Genomic DNA, 17,596 nt, shown 5'->3' on the forward strand with positions numbered 1-17,596 from the left:
TGGGGGTAGGGAAGTGCCTTTGTCTGATGCTGTACTTAGCATTTGCATTTAACTTCCTTTAATCTGACTTTCTAATATAGCATCTTGAACAAAGTATATTCTATCATACTTCAGTGACAAGCTGTTTCATATGTTAGGAACAACTTCTCCATCCCACCCCATTTTGCCTGTCCAATGAGCTCCTCTTCAACCTCCAAAACATAGCTAATATGTTCACCTTTCCTTCTTTAGCAACCCCTTCTCCTAGAGAGAAGTGATTTCTTTTTTCCCTTTCTGGGCTGTTTTCCTTCTGCATGAATTCTTTTTTTCCTGTAATAAAACTAAGTTGTTATTTATTTATATGGCTATCTCCCTTTTTTTTTTTAAGATTTTTTATTTATTTATTTGACAGAGAGAGACACAGCGAGAGAGGGGACACAAGCAGGGGGAGTGGGAGAGGGAGAAGCAGGCTTCCCGCTGAGCAGGGAGCCCGATGCGGGGCTCGATCCCAGGACCCTGGGATCATGACCTGAGCCGAAGGCAGATGCTTAACAACTGAGCCACCCAGGCGCCCGGCTATCTCCTTTTTAAATTAATAAATTTTTTTGAGGGTTAGTACTAGTTTTTCTGGCCTTTGTCTCTCTAGGGCTCAGCAAAGTACTTGGCATACAAAGATGAATGAATGCTAAATTGAATTAAACTTATGTTAGACAGAAATGACATTTTGGAAATAAAGACCAATTACATTGAGTTGCAAGTACAGAATTTTGCCTGTGCAATTTAGAATAAAGAGGCAGCTAATGTTCCTTTCTCTCTGAAGCATGGCAGTATGGAATTATTGAAATATACACCACAGGCAAATAAAGGAACTACTTCTAGAATTCTCTTTATGCTTGTAAAAGGAAAGGAAAACTAGTAGAATTCTCTTTATGCTGAACTGAGCTTTTGGGTTCTGATAGAAGCAGCAAAAGTTTGATTTATTAAAAATACATAACAGATTACTCTATCATGCTCTATCCAGTTTATGTGAAGAATTTAGTTTCAATTATGTGTTTTCTCATTTGTAAAAAGCTGGGATTTTCTGCATCATTTTTGTGCAGTCTTACAAACCTTTTGTTTTTTAAAAACCGAAGATGATGATACAAACTAAGAAAAGATTTTTCTTACAAACTTTTTTGAAGGATAAAACTCTGCTTCCAAATTTTTTTCCTGAAATATCTGATCATTTAATTTACCATGCACATTTTGAAATGGAGATTACTGTTGTTGTTTACATCTACTTTTCAAGTCAAATAGTATGGGGCCTTTCTTTTTTTAGATTTTATTTACTTATTTGAGAGAGAGAGAGATTATGAGTGGGGGGAAGGGGTAGAGGGAGAAGCAGACTAGACTCCCCACTGAGCAGGGAGCCCAATGCGGGGCTCCATCCCAGAACCCTGGGATTGTGACCCAAGCCAAAGGCAGACACTTAACCGACTGAGCCACCCAGGTGTCCTCCCCCCCCCCCTTTTTTTCCCATGAAAAGCAATATGGTACAATTCTCCTTAGAATGCAATGAACTGAGGGGGCGCCTGGGTGACTCAGTCAGTTGAGTGGTTGACTCTTGGTTTTGGCTGGGGGCATGATCTCAGGGGGGTGGGATGGAGCCCTGTGTCTGGTTCTGCACTCAGCAGGGAGTCTTCTTGAAGATTCTCTCCCTCTGTCCCTGCTGCCACACTCTCTCTCTCAAATCTAAAAATACTGCAATGAACTAATATATTCTGATGAGAAGATGTAAAGGACCAGTCATTTGATTTATAACAGACCTAATGGCTCTACCAGCTCATGGAAAGTTTTACTGTTTAGTGAAGTTTACCCATCACTACTTCTCAAAATAGCTTACACTGTTGGGGATAAGGTAGTTCTCTGTGTGATCCTCTAACAGGCATGAAGGAAAGTAACTGCTGTGAAAACTACTGAGTCAAACGTGTGTTTTGAAGAGTCCTACACTGCTATGCTCACCAAATTTAAGGTGCACTCTCACCATGTTGTGGTGGACTCCAGTCCCATTAGGATGCATGGAACTTTTGATAGGACAAGAACAAGGGGCAAGTTCCCTTATCTCAAAATTTGCATTGCTCAAAGGCCTCTCTTGGTTGAGGAGAACAACTGATTTTCCAATGTCTTTTGTGTTGTTGTTGCCAAGCCACCAAATCCTAAAGCAATCCTGTCTAATAGAAATATTATGGGGGTGGGGGGATGGGTTAGCCTGGTGATGAGTATTAAAGAGGGCATGTACTGAATGGAGCACTGGGTGTCATACGCAACAATGAATCATGGAACACTTCATCAAAAACTAATGATGTATGGTGATTAATATAATAATAAAAAAATAATAAAAAATAAAATAAAATAAATCTAAAACACAAACCAAAAAAAAGAAGAAAAAGAAATATTATGTAAACTACATATGTAACTTTACATTGTCCAGTATATTTTTTAAAATTTAAAAATATCTAGGGGCGCCTGGGTGGCTCAGTCATTGGGCATCTGCCTTCGGCTCGGGTCATGGTTCCAGGATCCTGGGATCAAGCCCCACATCGGGCTCTCTGCTCAGCGGGAAGTCTGCTTCTCCCTCTCCTACTCCCCCTGCTTGTGTTCCCTCTCTCACTGTGTGTGTGTGTGTGTCTCTCTCTGTCAAATAAATAAAAATTAAAAAAAAATTAAAAATATCTAAATATGATCATATCTAAAACATGATCATTTCAATATGAAATCAATACCTTAAAAGTATTAATAGAGATGGTTTATATTTTTTTTTTACTGTCTTTGAAATCTGGTGTATGTGTTACACTTACAGCACATTTCAGTTTGGGTGCTGCGTTTTTGTTAGAAATAATTGGTCTATATTTAGATTTCCTAAAATTTGCAGTTGGAAAAAGTAGATTCACATACCAACATTGTTGTTCCAAGTTGTTCCAAACATACCTCATTTTCGAATAATGAAACCAAGAGCCCATTATTGAATTTAAATTAATTAAAATTAAACATTCAGTTTTTCATTTTCATGAGGCACATTTCAAGGGCTCAGTGGTCACATATGACTAGTGGCTACTGATTGGCTGGAACAGTTCTGGAGAACAGTGATAGTTTTAGGTCTTCTTCAATATTTAAATCTTTGTGCTGAGTCTGGTGCCACTCAAGAACTACAGAGGAACTTGAGGTCACAGTTCATCTCTGCCCTTTAAAAAGATAAAATGAGGGGCACCTGGGTGGCTCACTCAGTTAAGCGTCTGCTTTTGGCTGTCGTGATTTTGGGGTCCTGGGATCGAGTCCCACATTGGGCTCCCTGCTCAGCAAGGAGCCTGTTTCTCCCTCTACCCCTTCCCCCTGCTCATGATCTCTCTCTCTCTCACAAGTAAATAAATAAAATATATTTTTTAAAAAGATAAAATGAATAGGCAGTTTTAAGGTCATAAATATGTGCTCAGGGAAAAGATTGGAGTGTGGCTCTAGAACACATGGTAAGACTTTGGGCCCTGAACATCCAGAAAGGTATAGGATTGGGGAGGGATCCTTGCTGGGGGACATGGCAAAAGCCCAGAGGCAGGAAAGGACAGGGTTTGGGTGGAAAACCAAACTAAACGTGACCAATAGGAGGTAGTGATTAAGAACTTATGCTCCAAAGTCATGCTTCTTGAGTGTGAATCCTGGTCTGACATTTTTGACCTTGACCTAATTGCTTGACCTTGGGCATGTTATTTAACTTCCCTTTTCCTGTTTAATTATAAAATAGGTATAGTAATATTTCACAGAGATGTTGTGAGGATTAAACAAACTAATCCCAATAAAGCATTCAGAATAGTACTTACCACCTAAGTGTTCAAGAAATGTTAGCTACTGTTATTAACTGTGTGGCTATTTGCTCTTTGGAGTTTGTTTGTTTATTCATTAAAAAAATTTTTTTAAGATTTTATTATTTGTCAGAGTGCGCACATGCAACCACACGTAAGCAGGGGGAGCAGCAGAGGCAGAGGGAGAAGCAGGCTCCCTGCTGAGCAAGGAGCCTGGTGTGGGACTTGATCCCAGGGTCCTGGGATCCTGACCTGAGTCAAGGGCAGACCCTTAACCAACTGAGCCACCCAGGTGTCCCTGGAGTTTATATATAATAAAACAACCAGAACCATTCTATGTGGAACTTGTATCTCAAAGCAATAAGCCCAAGTCTATATAAACCAATTTACAGTCTAAAATGTGCAACCAAAAAAATAAAATGTGCAACCATTTTCAATGTTTCTGAGCCTTAGTTTTCCCCACTTGAAAATTTTGGAATAATTTAACCTATTCATAATATTACAGACATTAGATGAGGCCATCAAGGAAGCAGACTCCTTCCACTTATTAACTATAGCCTTGGGAAAGTTATCCCTCTAAGCCTCAATTTCCTAATCCACAAGATAAGAAGGTGGCATCAGGATCAAATGTATATGTGAAGTGCTGAGCACAGTTACTGTCACAAACATGAACAATTATTAACTTTTGAAAAGATCTTAAATCTTGATGACTCAGAGACCTCTAGCAACTCAGCAAATCTGATAAGGGTTTCCATGACTTGACGTTTAGCTTTTGTATTTGTAAGTACTGTAGTCACTTCTGAAGATAGGAACCAGAAAGAATCACTTTTCATTTTCTTATACCTGTGGTTATAGAAGGTAGACAAACAGGAGCCTCAGGAAAAAAGGAAAAAAAAGACCAGCCAACCGAGTTAAGGGAAGGTAAAGGATTGTTTCTAGTAAACAGTACCTTAGCAACAACTCCCCAATCTTTCTCCCTTAGAAACAAATGAACTGCAGTGAATTTAATGAATCACTGGAAGCAAGTTAGCCTTGGAAAAGATAGCTTGCCTTTCTTCTTGTTGCTTCAAGAACTAAAAGTACACAAATTCTTATTTATTTATTTTTACTCCCTATGCAAGACTAGCTTTATTGACACATTTAATTCTACTGTTCTTTATTTCCACAAAACTTGATGAAAAACTTGATGAAAATCAACTTGATGAAAATATGATGAAACAGATTTACCAAGCACCATATTTAAAATAGTGTATTTCATGTGATGATTCTCAACCACATATTCATAATCATCCTTTAGCTGTAGGTCACAAAGTTGTTCTTTTGGGATACTTGAGCAATTTCCTTCACATTTGCAATTGATTTACTGTAGTTTTTACAGAATTAAAGATCTCCATGTTTAGGTGATCATTCAGAGCCTGGAACTTCAGAACATTTGCAATATCAGCAATACAACTTAGAGGCCAAGAAAAAATTATGGCAATATTCTTTGCTAGAGTACTATATTAGTTTCCTAAGGCTACAGTAACAAAATACAACAAACTTGAGTGGCTTAAAACAAATGAAATTTATTCTCTCACAGTTCTGAAAGTGAAAAGGGTGAAATCAAGGTATTGGCAGGGCCATGCTCCCCATGAAGTCTCTGGGAAAAATCCTTCCTTGCCTCTTACTAGATTCTGATGGCTCCTGGCAATCTTTTGCATTCTTTTGGCTTGCAGCTGCATCGTTCCAGTCCCTGTTTGTCACATGACCGTCTTCCCTGTGTCTCCTCTGTCTTCAAATCGCTCTCACTTTACAAGGAAACTAGTTGGATTTAGGGGCCCACCTCAATCCAATATGGCTTCATCTTAACTTGATTACATCTGCAAAGATCCTATTTCCAAATAAGGTCGCATTCACAAGTACAGGGATTAGGAATTCAACATAATATTTTGGGGGGCGCAGTTCAACCCACAACATGTTCCTACTATTATGAGACAATACCACAAGGACAATGAAAACGTATCCTTCACATATGAAGTTTTTGCCACCCACTGATTTCCCAACTCTCTAGCTTTAAGCCACTAGGGATAAAATGCCAATCAGTATTAGGGGTACAGTTTATGGATATGTACAAGAAAACTTTATTGGTCAATATAAAGTTTGACATGTATTGAACTCCTACTCTGTGCTTGGTGCTAGAGATAGAAGAAGAAAAGGGTACCCATCTCTACTTTGGTGGAGCTAAGTCTGGTAGCCAGGACTGGTTCCATGACCTTGGTAACAGTAACAGCCTTGTGTTAATAAAGTGAGCAAACCAGTTATCCTCAACACCTCAGCCAGTAAAAGAACTTAGAGAGACCTCCATTAAATAACACAATTTTGTTATATACTGCCTATTTCAGCAAAACCTGTAAAAGGTGAGGGGATTACGTCCTTGATGAAAATGAATTAACTTTTTTGAGGTTAATTATAAGTCTTTGGAACACTAGGGGAAAGCAAAATGGAGAGCAAATCAGATGGAAAAAGGATAAGGTTCCTGTCAGCTATTTTGACTTCCTTGCCTCACCAACCCTTAACCCCTCACCAAGTAGGAACCAGTGATGTTTGTTTTGCTTGGGTGCCCCAAAGTGCAAACACATTTATCACCAACACTTAGAGTTGCCATTGTGGGAAGGTCCTTATTTCCAGCCCACTCTGGATATGTTTTATGCAATTATAGAATCGTTTTAGAATTAGAAAGGAAAGGAATTAGCTTTTGTGAGAGTCAAAACACTTCATTTTTATAGGTGAAAGAAGGCTAGAGAATGTGACTTGACCAAAGCTATGCAACTATAGTAGTCAGGACTTCGAGCTCTGTAAGAGAAGTGACCCTGTTTCTCATCACCTTGTATTCTGAGACTAGCGTATGCCTACCAAATAGTGAGTGCTCAGTAAGTGTGTGCTAAGTGAATGAAACAACTGGAATAATGAATGGGTAAAAAATACCTCTTTTAAGTACTCTTTCCTTTGCCATAATGATCTCCAATTATTAAACAGATTTAAGATTCCTAATAAAAAGCTAGTCTAACAAATGTTCAGGCATCATCATTTATCCATGTGTTATTAAAACTTAATTATTTAAAATGACTCTTCTTTGTGTTCCATATTATCCAATATTCTCGGCTTCTGCTCTCAACATTTTTCTGGTCTTTATACTTTTTGCCATTTAGGCAGAGGAAGAGGAGCTAAATGACAGATCTAGCTCCCAGATCTGTTCACCCACTAAGCCTTTTACAATAGCTGTTATCTGGTCCCAGCTGTTGTGCTAAATTTAGGATTTTGGATTATCTGGAAGTGTTCTTTCTGTCTCCCATTACCAAGGTTAATTGAGAAGTGATTGTACAACAAGTAAAATTTCATAAAGGAAACTACATAATACAGTATTCAATAATATCAAAGTCAGATCCATGGGAAGTTAACATTTGTAGCAATTACATAGATTATGGAACTGTTGCCATTTGTCAGAAGTTTCACCTTCATGATACCAGGACATTTCCCTGAAAATGAAATGTTACCCTCCTGAATGTTCTGCCCTGTTTGGGTTAGATACAGTCTTAAATTTAATCACTGCAGTTGCCAATGTAATTTTACTGTACATATCAAAACCTCTAGAAAATTAGTATTTTTCATAATTAAAATTTCTTGTATCTGATAGATGGCAAAAAAATGCAATTTCCAATCTTGTACTTTAGAAAAAACTTTTCTGATGTAAAAGTCATACTGTAGGGCTTTGGAAACCACAGAAGAGTACAAAGACTAACGCAAATCACCTTCAGACTTACCCTAATACTTTCCTGTTTTGATTCTCGTATGCAAAATTATTTCTAAAAAAAAAAACAAAACTTTTTCAGATGAAACCAAAGAGCATTGCAAATTTTGTACTTCTCTTTGTCTCTGTTTTAAGCTCACAACCCCATACGTACTCTGTCTATAAACTGAGTAGCTAATAGCTTCAGCCTTGTTAGGACTGTTTTTTTTTAATTACAGCAGATCCTTGTCATCTGTTTGTGCTTAAGTGATGACACGACATCACAACACGAAATGTCATCACGTCACATTGTTACAGGACAACAAAATTACAGCTCCTCAACAATAACACGGTGTCAAAAGTGTCCTCCGCCATGAGTCAGTGTTTTAGATGTTGTAAAAGTTATTTTTAGCACAGCTAAAGGAGTATCTCAGGAGCTTGGGTTCTGAATCCTACTAAGATCTCTAGTGATTTGGGGAAATCTAGGGTGAGAGGGGCTTCTCGTTCCTGAACTCCTCACTCCTTGACGCGCACGGCTGCCCACTCTTCTGTCCCTACCACCTTAGACCCGGGTTCCACCATGTGCTGCAATCCACTCGGGCTCGGCCACAACCCAGAGCCAACATCCCAAGTGGAGGAGGAGGAGACTATAATTATCCTTCACGTCTGGGGCAGGCCCTGGATGACATCTCCCCAGTTACCCTGTGCTCTAATAGCGCAGCTCCGAGCCCCGGTCCCAGGCGCCCAGCAGCCGGCTCTTCTCAGCGCGGGCAGGGCCGCGCAGCCTCTCCAGCCTCCCGGCCTCCGCCGGCCCCTCGCAGCTGCCATTTCCGCGCCCCCGCTCTTGCAGCGGCCCGGCACCTGCACCGAAACCCAGGCCCCGGGGCTAGGGCCCCGGGGCGTGAGGAGCGTTACCATAACAACCGGGCGCCCGCCGCGGAGGCCGCCGGGGCGGAAGTGACGAGCGCTGGGTTGGCTGTTGTTGGGACACGTGACCCGGGCAGTGTTTTGACAGGGCAAACAGCAGAGAAAGAACTGGGCGAGCGAGGGGGATCGGGAGCTGGGGCGCCGGAGCTAGAGACAGCGGGCGGGCGAGGAGCTGGCAGAGGCGTGGGGCAAGCGGGCCGGCCGGGGCGACGGGCGGGCGAAGCCCGGGGGCCGCGGGGCTCGGGTGCGAGTCGGGCAGGGGGACGGGCTGAGCGCTGGGAGCGGAGCGAGGCGGCGGCTGAGGCGGGGGTGGATGGCCACAGGGGCGCCGGGGCGCCGCGTCGGGCTTGCGGTCTCGGGCCCCCATGGTCCTCTGACGCAGCCCCGGGGGCCGCTGCGCGCCACCCTCCGCTCTTGCCGGCCCTGCGCCTCCCGGAGCCTCGGGTCTGAGGTGGGAGTGTGATGTGAGCTGCTGGGCGAGCGGCGGAGAGAAGTGCCGACAGGAGGAGGGTTTGGGACGGGAGAGGAGAGCGAGTTAGTCAGCAGAGGTCGGTGGGGGGAGCCATGAAAACAACTCTCCGGCGGGGAGAGGGGCAGGCGCTGCGCTCGGTGCGCCGGGGCTGAAGGAAATCCGGGGCCGTGGAGGGACGGAAGGGGCCGGCGGAGGGCAGGCTGCGCCGGGCAGGGGCGAGCGCCCAGCTGTAAACACCGCTCCCGGGGCCGACCTCAGGCCTGGCCGCGCAGGGCTGGGGGCTTGGCCGGGGGGCGACCCAGGACAGCCCAGTAGAGTTCGTTTGGGGCTGGGGGGCTGGGCTCGAGGAGAGGACTCGCGTTTCTCTCGACCCTTTTATCGTGTAAACTTGGCCGCGGTTGCCACAGGAAGGCTAGCCAGAGGGTAATTACACAGGTGAGGCCCTGCGGGGCGGGCGGAGCTCCTGGCGCGGCGCTGGGGTCTTGAGGAGTTTCCTGCGCCCAGGCGGCAGGACGGAGAATTTCTATACCAGCCCCTGCGGAGGTGCCACGGTTCCCAGCGGCGTTTTTTACGAAGGGGTTAGTTAGCTTGTGTTGCTTGAACCTTTTTTTTTTTTTCTTCCTTGCCTGTACGTCCAGGTTATAAATAGATCTTTCTTTGGTTCAGAGACGCTGTGTCAAGGAAGGACACTTTGGCCTGGAGAGCACACGGGCGGGGAAGAGGGGTGCTGGGGCCCGAGGAGATGGGGGAGGCGGTGCACAGAGTTTTGCTTTTTTCAGAGCTGCCGATGGTGCTGTCATCGTAGTTAGTGCCGGGAAGAGGCCTGTTAACAGGAGGTTTCTTGCAAGATCCGGGTGTCGGAGCAGGACTAGATTAATTTTATTTTGGTCCTTTTTAGCATTTTGAAAACGGAGCAGTACCCGCAGAATCAGCGGCAAGCCTGTTGAAGGAGCCCCCAAGTGTACTTTACAGCACGCTGGGTGGAAACTGGATGTGAAAATGAAGCCAGACCGAGGTAAATGACTTAAGTAGGATTTTTTTTTTTTTTCCCTGTGCCCCATTTTATAAGTGTTAACCTAATTTTGTAGCAGGATCAATTATTTATCCATTACATATGACTGCTTGTTTCTGTTACAGGTTCCAGCTGGTGAGATAGAGAAGGGCATGTGGAAGGAAAGTTAGGATCTAGATGGGAGGATATATTCTTCAGAAGTGTAAAGTAGTAGTTTCAAGAGATACTCTAGTGTAACTCAAAATGAGATTATCAGGAAGGGCATTTGTATCTGTTGCCACAGTAGTTGGCATCATTTTAGATTTACAATACTCATTTTTAGGTAAAGTCAATCTAACTTCAGCTTTAAAGTTTAAAAACGTTTTCACCCTTGAGAATTTGAACCTGATAAATTGAGAAAATTTAAGGTTGAGTTGACAAGTATTTTATTATGATTATTGCTTTTACTAGCTGATTTTTGTGCTTTAGGCAAACTCTAAAAGTTTGCAAAGTACTCCAGGGGCTTATTTAAATATCAGTATAAGTAAATGGGTCATTTCCTTTCTAAACCTGTATTTTCTGGATTTATGAGAATGACATATACTCTGTGTTTTTCAAGGACTTCAAAGGAATTAAAAACTATCAATCTTCGTTTGATTAATGGCAAGGACCAAGTTGAGAAGGTTATTAATATAGTAGTAGTTAGGAGTGAAGGCTTTTTGGTCAGATGGGGGTTTGATACTAAGCAACACTGTTGGAAGAGGATTATTGTATTTGGTAGGGAGCTGGACTAAATGACAAGAGTTAAGCCTTTAAGATTAGAAATGTTAATTTAGCCTCCTATGAATTAAATGCTCATTTTTAAAAAGATATGTAATAAACTGGTTGTTATGTCCATATTTTTTTCAAAGTGTATTAAAAGACAAATTTTCTTTTCTGGTTAAAATATGTCTTTGGTAATAGTGTCTTTTAAAACACACTAGGGAAAAAAATTAAAAAAAAAAAATAAAACACACTAGAAAGAAGTGGAGAAAGCCATACTTACATTAGTGGTTTAAATTAGTTTTAAGTGTTTGGCTGTTTCTTAAAATCAGCTATGTATGCATGAAATACTATCAAGTGTATTGTTACTAAGGAGGTTGCTTGTGTAGAATGCCAAGTTGAGACTTTTGGAAAGTTGTGACTTTGGAAAAATGGCCCCAAGATCAGTAATTGCATGTCAGAATAAACAAGCAAATAAAATCAAAGTTGCTATTTGTTTTGGATTTTGTTGTTGTTGTTAAAATTTGCTTTAAGGTTGTAAACAGCTTAAAAAATAATATTTGCATACATCTCTATTTTAGCCCAAACTAGTACCAAACAATAAAATGTTTATATATATATATATATATGTATATAAAACATATATAACATATCTGTATATATCTGTGTGTATACACACACACACACACTGTGGTATATACTATGTAGTATATATACACGTACATACTGATTACTAGGAAAAATATACATTTATTAAGACTCAAAGAAGTGACTTTTTTCTCTTGAAAATTGTAGCTTTCCTTAGCATTATGATGTAAAGATTTGCAACTTTAGTATTGAGACTATATTTCATAATAATAATATGGGTCTTCAGGCCCATGGCCTTAAAGTAGTATCTTTTATTTTGCAAAATAGTACAGATAAGCAGAAATAAGCTTTTCACACTATGTGAGTGTGGTCTTGTATTTTCTGTTCTACTTTCTATTTTTAAAATTTGCTGTCACAACCCACTGAATTGATTTCTTGACCTGCAGTTGGAAAGGCATAATGATGGGCAATACTTAGCTAGATGACAGTAATATTTCACTTTTTTCTACATTGGTGTCTAAGAAACTGTGAGTTTTCTGTATAATTAAAACTTTACTCTTTAAATGCCAAAAATATATTTTCCATTGTAATCATGATATGTGGACAGACCTCTAAAATAGGGCTAGAAATGCCCAATAGAGCTATTTAAATTTGAGGGGTTTTTTGTTGTTGTTGTTGTTTTTTTTGCCTCTAGCTTAAATCACTTCAGCCTGTTTTGTTTTTTTTTTTTTGGTAAGATCTGATTTTTAAATTCTCATGCTATCAACAGTCTTTGTTGTTAAAATGTTTATTCTTGCCTCCTTTTAATTTCACTGCTTTTAGTCTCTGGGCTAGAAAACTCAGTAACCATACTTAACACTGAATTCTCTATAAAATAAGAGTAAATAGGAGAACCCTTCAGATTTCTTTCAGAATCTGAGTAAAGTGTATGAATTCTAGTGTAGAGAGAGACTGAGATATTTGCTTAGCGGGATACAGCTGAGCTTCAGAGAGTTTCTAAATAAGTAGTTGGTTGACTAGTTTAAAAGGTCGGTTTAAGTGAGGAACCATAAAAATAACAGCTTTAATTATTTCACCCATCTTTTTATCTATGCTCAAGGTTCTTTTGGGGGGTAAAATGGGGTCTGTTTCTCAAAGTTACATATGATCTTTCTTGTATAAATCACACCAATAATATACACCTAAGATTTCTAGTCTCCCCCCCCCACCTTCCCCTGAGATTTCTAGTTTTGATTTCTTAAAAGTAGAATAAGACTTTGCAGAGCAATCTGAGGATGTATCTTTTACACTTAAAAACATTTTAAAATTTATTAATGTTTCACAGACTCTTACATGTGTCTTGTGTACACAGAAGTCAACAGGAAATTGTTTTGGAGGAAGAAGGAATATATATTCATCAAATATGTTCTTTCCAAAGCATTCAGCAGTTTTCACAGAAATAACTTTTTTGCACTCATTTCATTGGTTTGTATAATATTTAAATAAATTAGTTATTATAAATAGGGTGGCATAAACAACTTTTGAGAACAAACACCAAATTCTAGTTAAGCATACAACTCAACTAGAAGAAATAGAAATGTGCAGACAACTGGAAAGTGCCCTATTCGCTGCTATGGTCTGCCAGTTTGCTTTATGGAGGCTAGGGAAAGCATTGGTGGATCTTGCTAACTGATTAAGGGAAAGTGAGAGCTTTCCCTTAGGAGAGCTACTGTACTTTCAGATAACTAAGACATTACTGTATAGGATAATAGCTACATTTCACAGTAGTTATAGTATTTTACCATAGTCTGAGGTAAAAAAAAAAAAAATTGGGGAGGGAGGGGAAGAGAGAGAGGGAGAGAGAATCTTAAACAGAAACAGGCTCCACGCACAGCACCAAGCCCCAGTAGGGGCTGGATCTCACAACCCTGAGATCATGACCAGAGCCAAAATCAAGAGTCGGATGTTTGGGCGCCTGGGTGGCTCAGTTGGTTGGGCGACTGCCTTCGGCTCAGGTCATGATCCTGGAGTCCCGGGATCGAGTCCTGCATCGGGCTCCCTGCTCGGCGGGGAGTCTGCTTCTCCCTCTGACCCTCCTCCCTCTTATGCTCTCTGTCTCTCATTCTCTCTGTTTCAAATAGATAAATAAAATCTTTAAAAAATAATAAAAATAAAAAAAAAATAAAAAAAAAAAAGAGTCGGATGTTTAACCGATGAGCCACCTAGGCTCCCCTAAAAAAATTTTTTTTTAATTTTTAAGTAGTTACATAACATTACTTGGGCAGTGCAGCCAAAGATGAGTCTTTGATGATATCATTAACACATCAGACCTACGTTTGTTCCTTGTTCCATTACTTGCTAGCTAGGTAATCTTCATCTATTTATTTAATCCCTGAGAGTCTCAGGTTCTGTGTACAGTGGGAATAAGCCTAACTTATAGTCGTTAGAATGAAATATGACCATGGTTAGGACATAGTAGGTTTCAAATAAATGGTACCTTTTATCATGTTAAGACATTTTAGATGCTTAATGGTTGGCCAGTTACAAAATAATGTTCAACAGAGGAAAAATAATCAGATGTGCAATAACCTCATATTTTGTTCTGTTTAGTATTCATAGTGTTCAATCTGCTAAGGCTCAAGCAGATTTAATCGGCTTTTAATATGTAGTCATCTGAGAAAACATAAAAGCTATGAAAGGATGCTTCACATATATGTATAATTTTTTTATACTTCATTTGTTATTATAATTATAGCTTAAAATGTAGGGGGTGGAATGGGTGGACTAAGTTTCCCGGGAATAGATTTTTAAATATATTAAATGCATTAACTGCTGACCAGAGCTGGGCAGCTGGGAGGTCAACAATGTTACTACTCTACCTTATACCCAAGGATGCAAAGTTTGGACCTAGTCCTAGATAGATATTGAATGCCCAGTATTAGAAGTCTAAAGCATGGCTTTTACATAGAAACAGTTAAAATATTTTATGTTTTAATGTTTAATAATTACTTGTGTTATATATGTGTGGTATTTCTGAAGTCCTAAATTTTTCGTATTGTATGAAAATCTTAGTAGAATAAAAAATCTTTTTAATTAAAAAATGTTCGCTTGCTATGCTTTATGCTTTGGTTAGAAACAGTTTTTTCACTAGACAATTCTAAGGTTATCTGAGCTTATCAACAATTACAAAAGACTAAGACCTATAAAATCTAGTAAATCATCAATAAATTAATAATTTAAATATACTGTTTCAATTCATATTTAAATGCATATTATAGGCCATTTATCATTCTTAAATAAACACTATTAGTGTAAAACCTGTTCCACAAACAAAATACCAAACAATTAGATGTTTTCTGAAGTTAAAACTGAAAGGAGTAGTCTTAATTTTTCCCCGTTATAGATTGAATGTTTGTGTCTCCTCCCCCTTTCCTACCAAATTCATGTGTTGAAATCCTAACCCCACAAAGTGATGGTGATAGGAGGTGGAGCCTTTGAGAGGTGATTAGGTCATGAGGATGGAGACCTCATGAATGGCATTAGTGCCCTTATAAAAGTGGCCCAAGAAAGCCCTTCTATCATCTCAAGTTATGGTGAAAAGATGGTCATCTATGAGGAAGCCAGCTCTCACCAGACTGAATCTACTGGTGCCTTGATTGTGGATCTCCCAGCCTCTGGAACTGTGAGAAATAAGTTTCTGTTGTTTATAAGCCACTTTGTTTATGGTATTTTGTTACAGCAGCCTAGTGAACTAAGACTCCCCCCTCATCCTTTTTATTATAATACAAGTTTAGGCTTTAGCCTTAGTTTTTTGTTTTTTGTTTTTTTTTTTAAGGATTTTATTTCTTTATTTGACAGAGGGAGACACACACAGCGAAAGAGGGAACACAAGCAGGGTGAGTGGGAGAGGGAGAAGCAGGCTTCCCACTGAGCAGAGAGCCCGATGCAGGGCTCGATCCCAGGACCCTGGGATCATGACCTGAGCCAAAGGCAGACGGTTAACCACTGAGCCACCCAGGCGCCCAGTATTTTTTTTTTTTTTAAGATTTTATTTATTTATTTTTTTAAAGATTTATTGATTTATTTATTTATCTCGTCAAATAAATAATAAAAATAAAATAAAATTTAAAAAAAAGATTTTATTTGACAGCGAGAGAGACAGAGAGGGAACACAAGCAGGGGGAGTGGGAGAGGGAGAAGCAGGCTTCCCGCTGAGCAGGGAACCCGATGCAGGGCTCCATCCCAGGACTCCAGGATCATGACCTGAGCTGAAGGCAGACGCCCAACGACTGAGCCACCCAGGCGCCCCTAGCCTTAGTATTACAGCAGTTTAAGAACTTACCTCGGGTATACTGCAACCCTGTTAGCCTCAAGCAATTCCTTCCTAGGCAAATGAAAAAGGAAAGAACTGGTAAGACCTAGAAAAAAAGAATAGCAAGGGAATTAGTTGCCTTGCTTATTTACTTAAAATAGTTCATTGTTATAATGCCAATGTAAATCAAACAATAGAAATGACAGATGTCTGAGGAAAAGAAAAATGTTGACTAGATTAAGTAGAGCAGCCTTTTATTAAATTCCCAGGTGGAGGTGATCGTGGTAATATTAATAATAACAGCTAACTCTTGTGCATACTATGTGCCAGGCACTATTCCCAGTAGTTTACATGGATAATTCATGTAGTCTTCACAGTTGCCCAAGGAAGTAGATGCTTTTGTCAGCTCCGTTTTATAGATCAATGAAACTGAGTCACAGAGATATTTGGCAAGTTACCCAAGGTCGCACAGCTAACAAGAGGGCTTGCCCTGATGTGAAGCAGGCTCAGGTATATATTCTTAATCCTCTGATGGATAGGAATGAGTTATGTTAAAATATCACAAGATACTGGGACCAAACTAGCTTGCAGAAAACACAAAATAGATCTGGTAGGTATTGTGATCTTGGAAAACTTTTCTCTGCCTCATCTTTATCTTTACAATGGGGGGAGTAATAGTACCTTGCTTTGGGTTATTTTCAGGATTAAATATATGTATTTAAGTTGCTGAGAACTATGGCTGGCACATAGTAAACATTCAAATCTGAACTGCTTTTGTTATTATGAGACATACTCTAAGAAGTCAGTTATTTAGAGAAAGATGGGGAAGACAAAAGGGCTAATTCAACTGTACATATTTTGCATACGCACTGTGATCTCAAGTCAAAAGTTACTGTTGGTCTATCATCCATTGACACTGATGGGTCTTGACATATCAGTAGCTGTTAAATAACTTGATATAAATTCTGAAATTAGACACTAATGGGATTGACATAGACGTTCCCTGTCTACACGTTTTTGCCAGTCATCTAGTAAGAAGGAAATGATTCCGTGGATGGAACACTGTCATTTCTTTGAAGCATGAGAAAAAAGATAATTGGAAGGCAGACTTCAGAGGCTAATGTGTATATAGGGAGCATGATTTCAAAGGTGATTTCCTTTTCAAAAAGTGAACAAACCCATGGAACCTGAGCATTCTACATTGTGAGCAAGTATAGAAAAAAATTAAATGAAGAAAATTTTACTTACTTTTTTGTCTTCTCAACTTTGTATCTAGTTATGGGAATGTTTTCCTCCCATTTGAAGCTGAGGATATTAAAAAACTGAGATAATATAAAAAAAACTGAGGTAATGTCAGACTTAGAATTTTAACTTAATATTGATTTTTTTTTTTTTTTTGTAGTGAAAAAAACAAATTGTAGTACCTGGAAACAGTACTTCTTTTTCAGTATGTAAACCAGTCAGTTTGTCAGTAGTTCTGTCTTTGCTCAAATGGATGAAAAATCAGAATAGTTCCTTCATTATATCAGACATTTGTATTAAGCTGAAACAGGATAAACTGGGTAACAACGCCAGTACCAAAGTCAAAATATTGGACAGTAGTCGATGTGTAATACTCATGATGCTTAGCAATAATCTGAGTTGAGTTTTCTCATATTTTCCTTTTTATATGAAAGATATTCATCCAGTAAGAAGGCCTTTTGCATTTTTTTTCTCCTTGTTTACCCTGCCCATCCCTGCTAGCTACCTTGTGGGTTTTTGACAATCATTCAGGGCCTTGTATGGCCTATTCCCTCTGCCTAAAAAGCCTTTCTCTCCAGATATGAAATGGATGGCTCCTTTTGATCTTGGCTTAAATGTCATTTTTCTTAGAGGCTTTCTCTGACTACCCTGTCTTAAGTGTGCAATTAATGTTAGCTGATTAAATTAGATGCCCTTTGTTGTTCTATGTCAGCAGTCTTGTTTCTTTTGTAGAATTGACCACATT

General features: G+C 39.7%; 1 protein-coding gene across 7 annotated transcripts in view; it reads left to right on the forward strand.

Annotated features, from left to right (window-relative positions):
* Nucleotides 1–8,592: 8,592 nt before the first annotated feature.
* ATOSA (atos homolog A) overlaps nucleotides 8,593–17,596 on the forward strand; it is a 99,189-nt gene continuing 90,185 nt past the window's right edge. For 2 of the 7 annotated variants that reach the window (XR_008508050.2, XM_064570463.1), the window contains exon 1: nucleotides 9,876–9,992. Coding sequence is in view for 5 of the 7 variants with exons in the window: in XM_064570460.1 (XP_064426530.1) it covers nucleotides 9,977–9,992 (16 nt within the window). In the remaining 2 variants the exon portion in view is untranslated. The other 5 variants (XM_054513547.2, XM_064570460.1, XM_064570462.1 and 2 more) reach the window with 5 other exon arrangements.

Source organism: Mirounga angustirostris, unplaced genomic scaffold, assembly GCF_029215605.1.
Source record: "Mirounga angustirostris isolate CCGP_5_RB_7025 unplaced genomic scaffold, mMirAng1.0.hap1 SCAF_9, whole genome shotgun sequence".
Taxonomy (NCBI): domain Eukaryota; kingdom Metazoa; phylum Chordata; class Mammalia; order Carnivora; family Phocidae; genus Mirounga; species Mirounga angustirostris.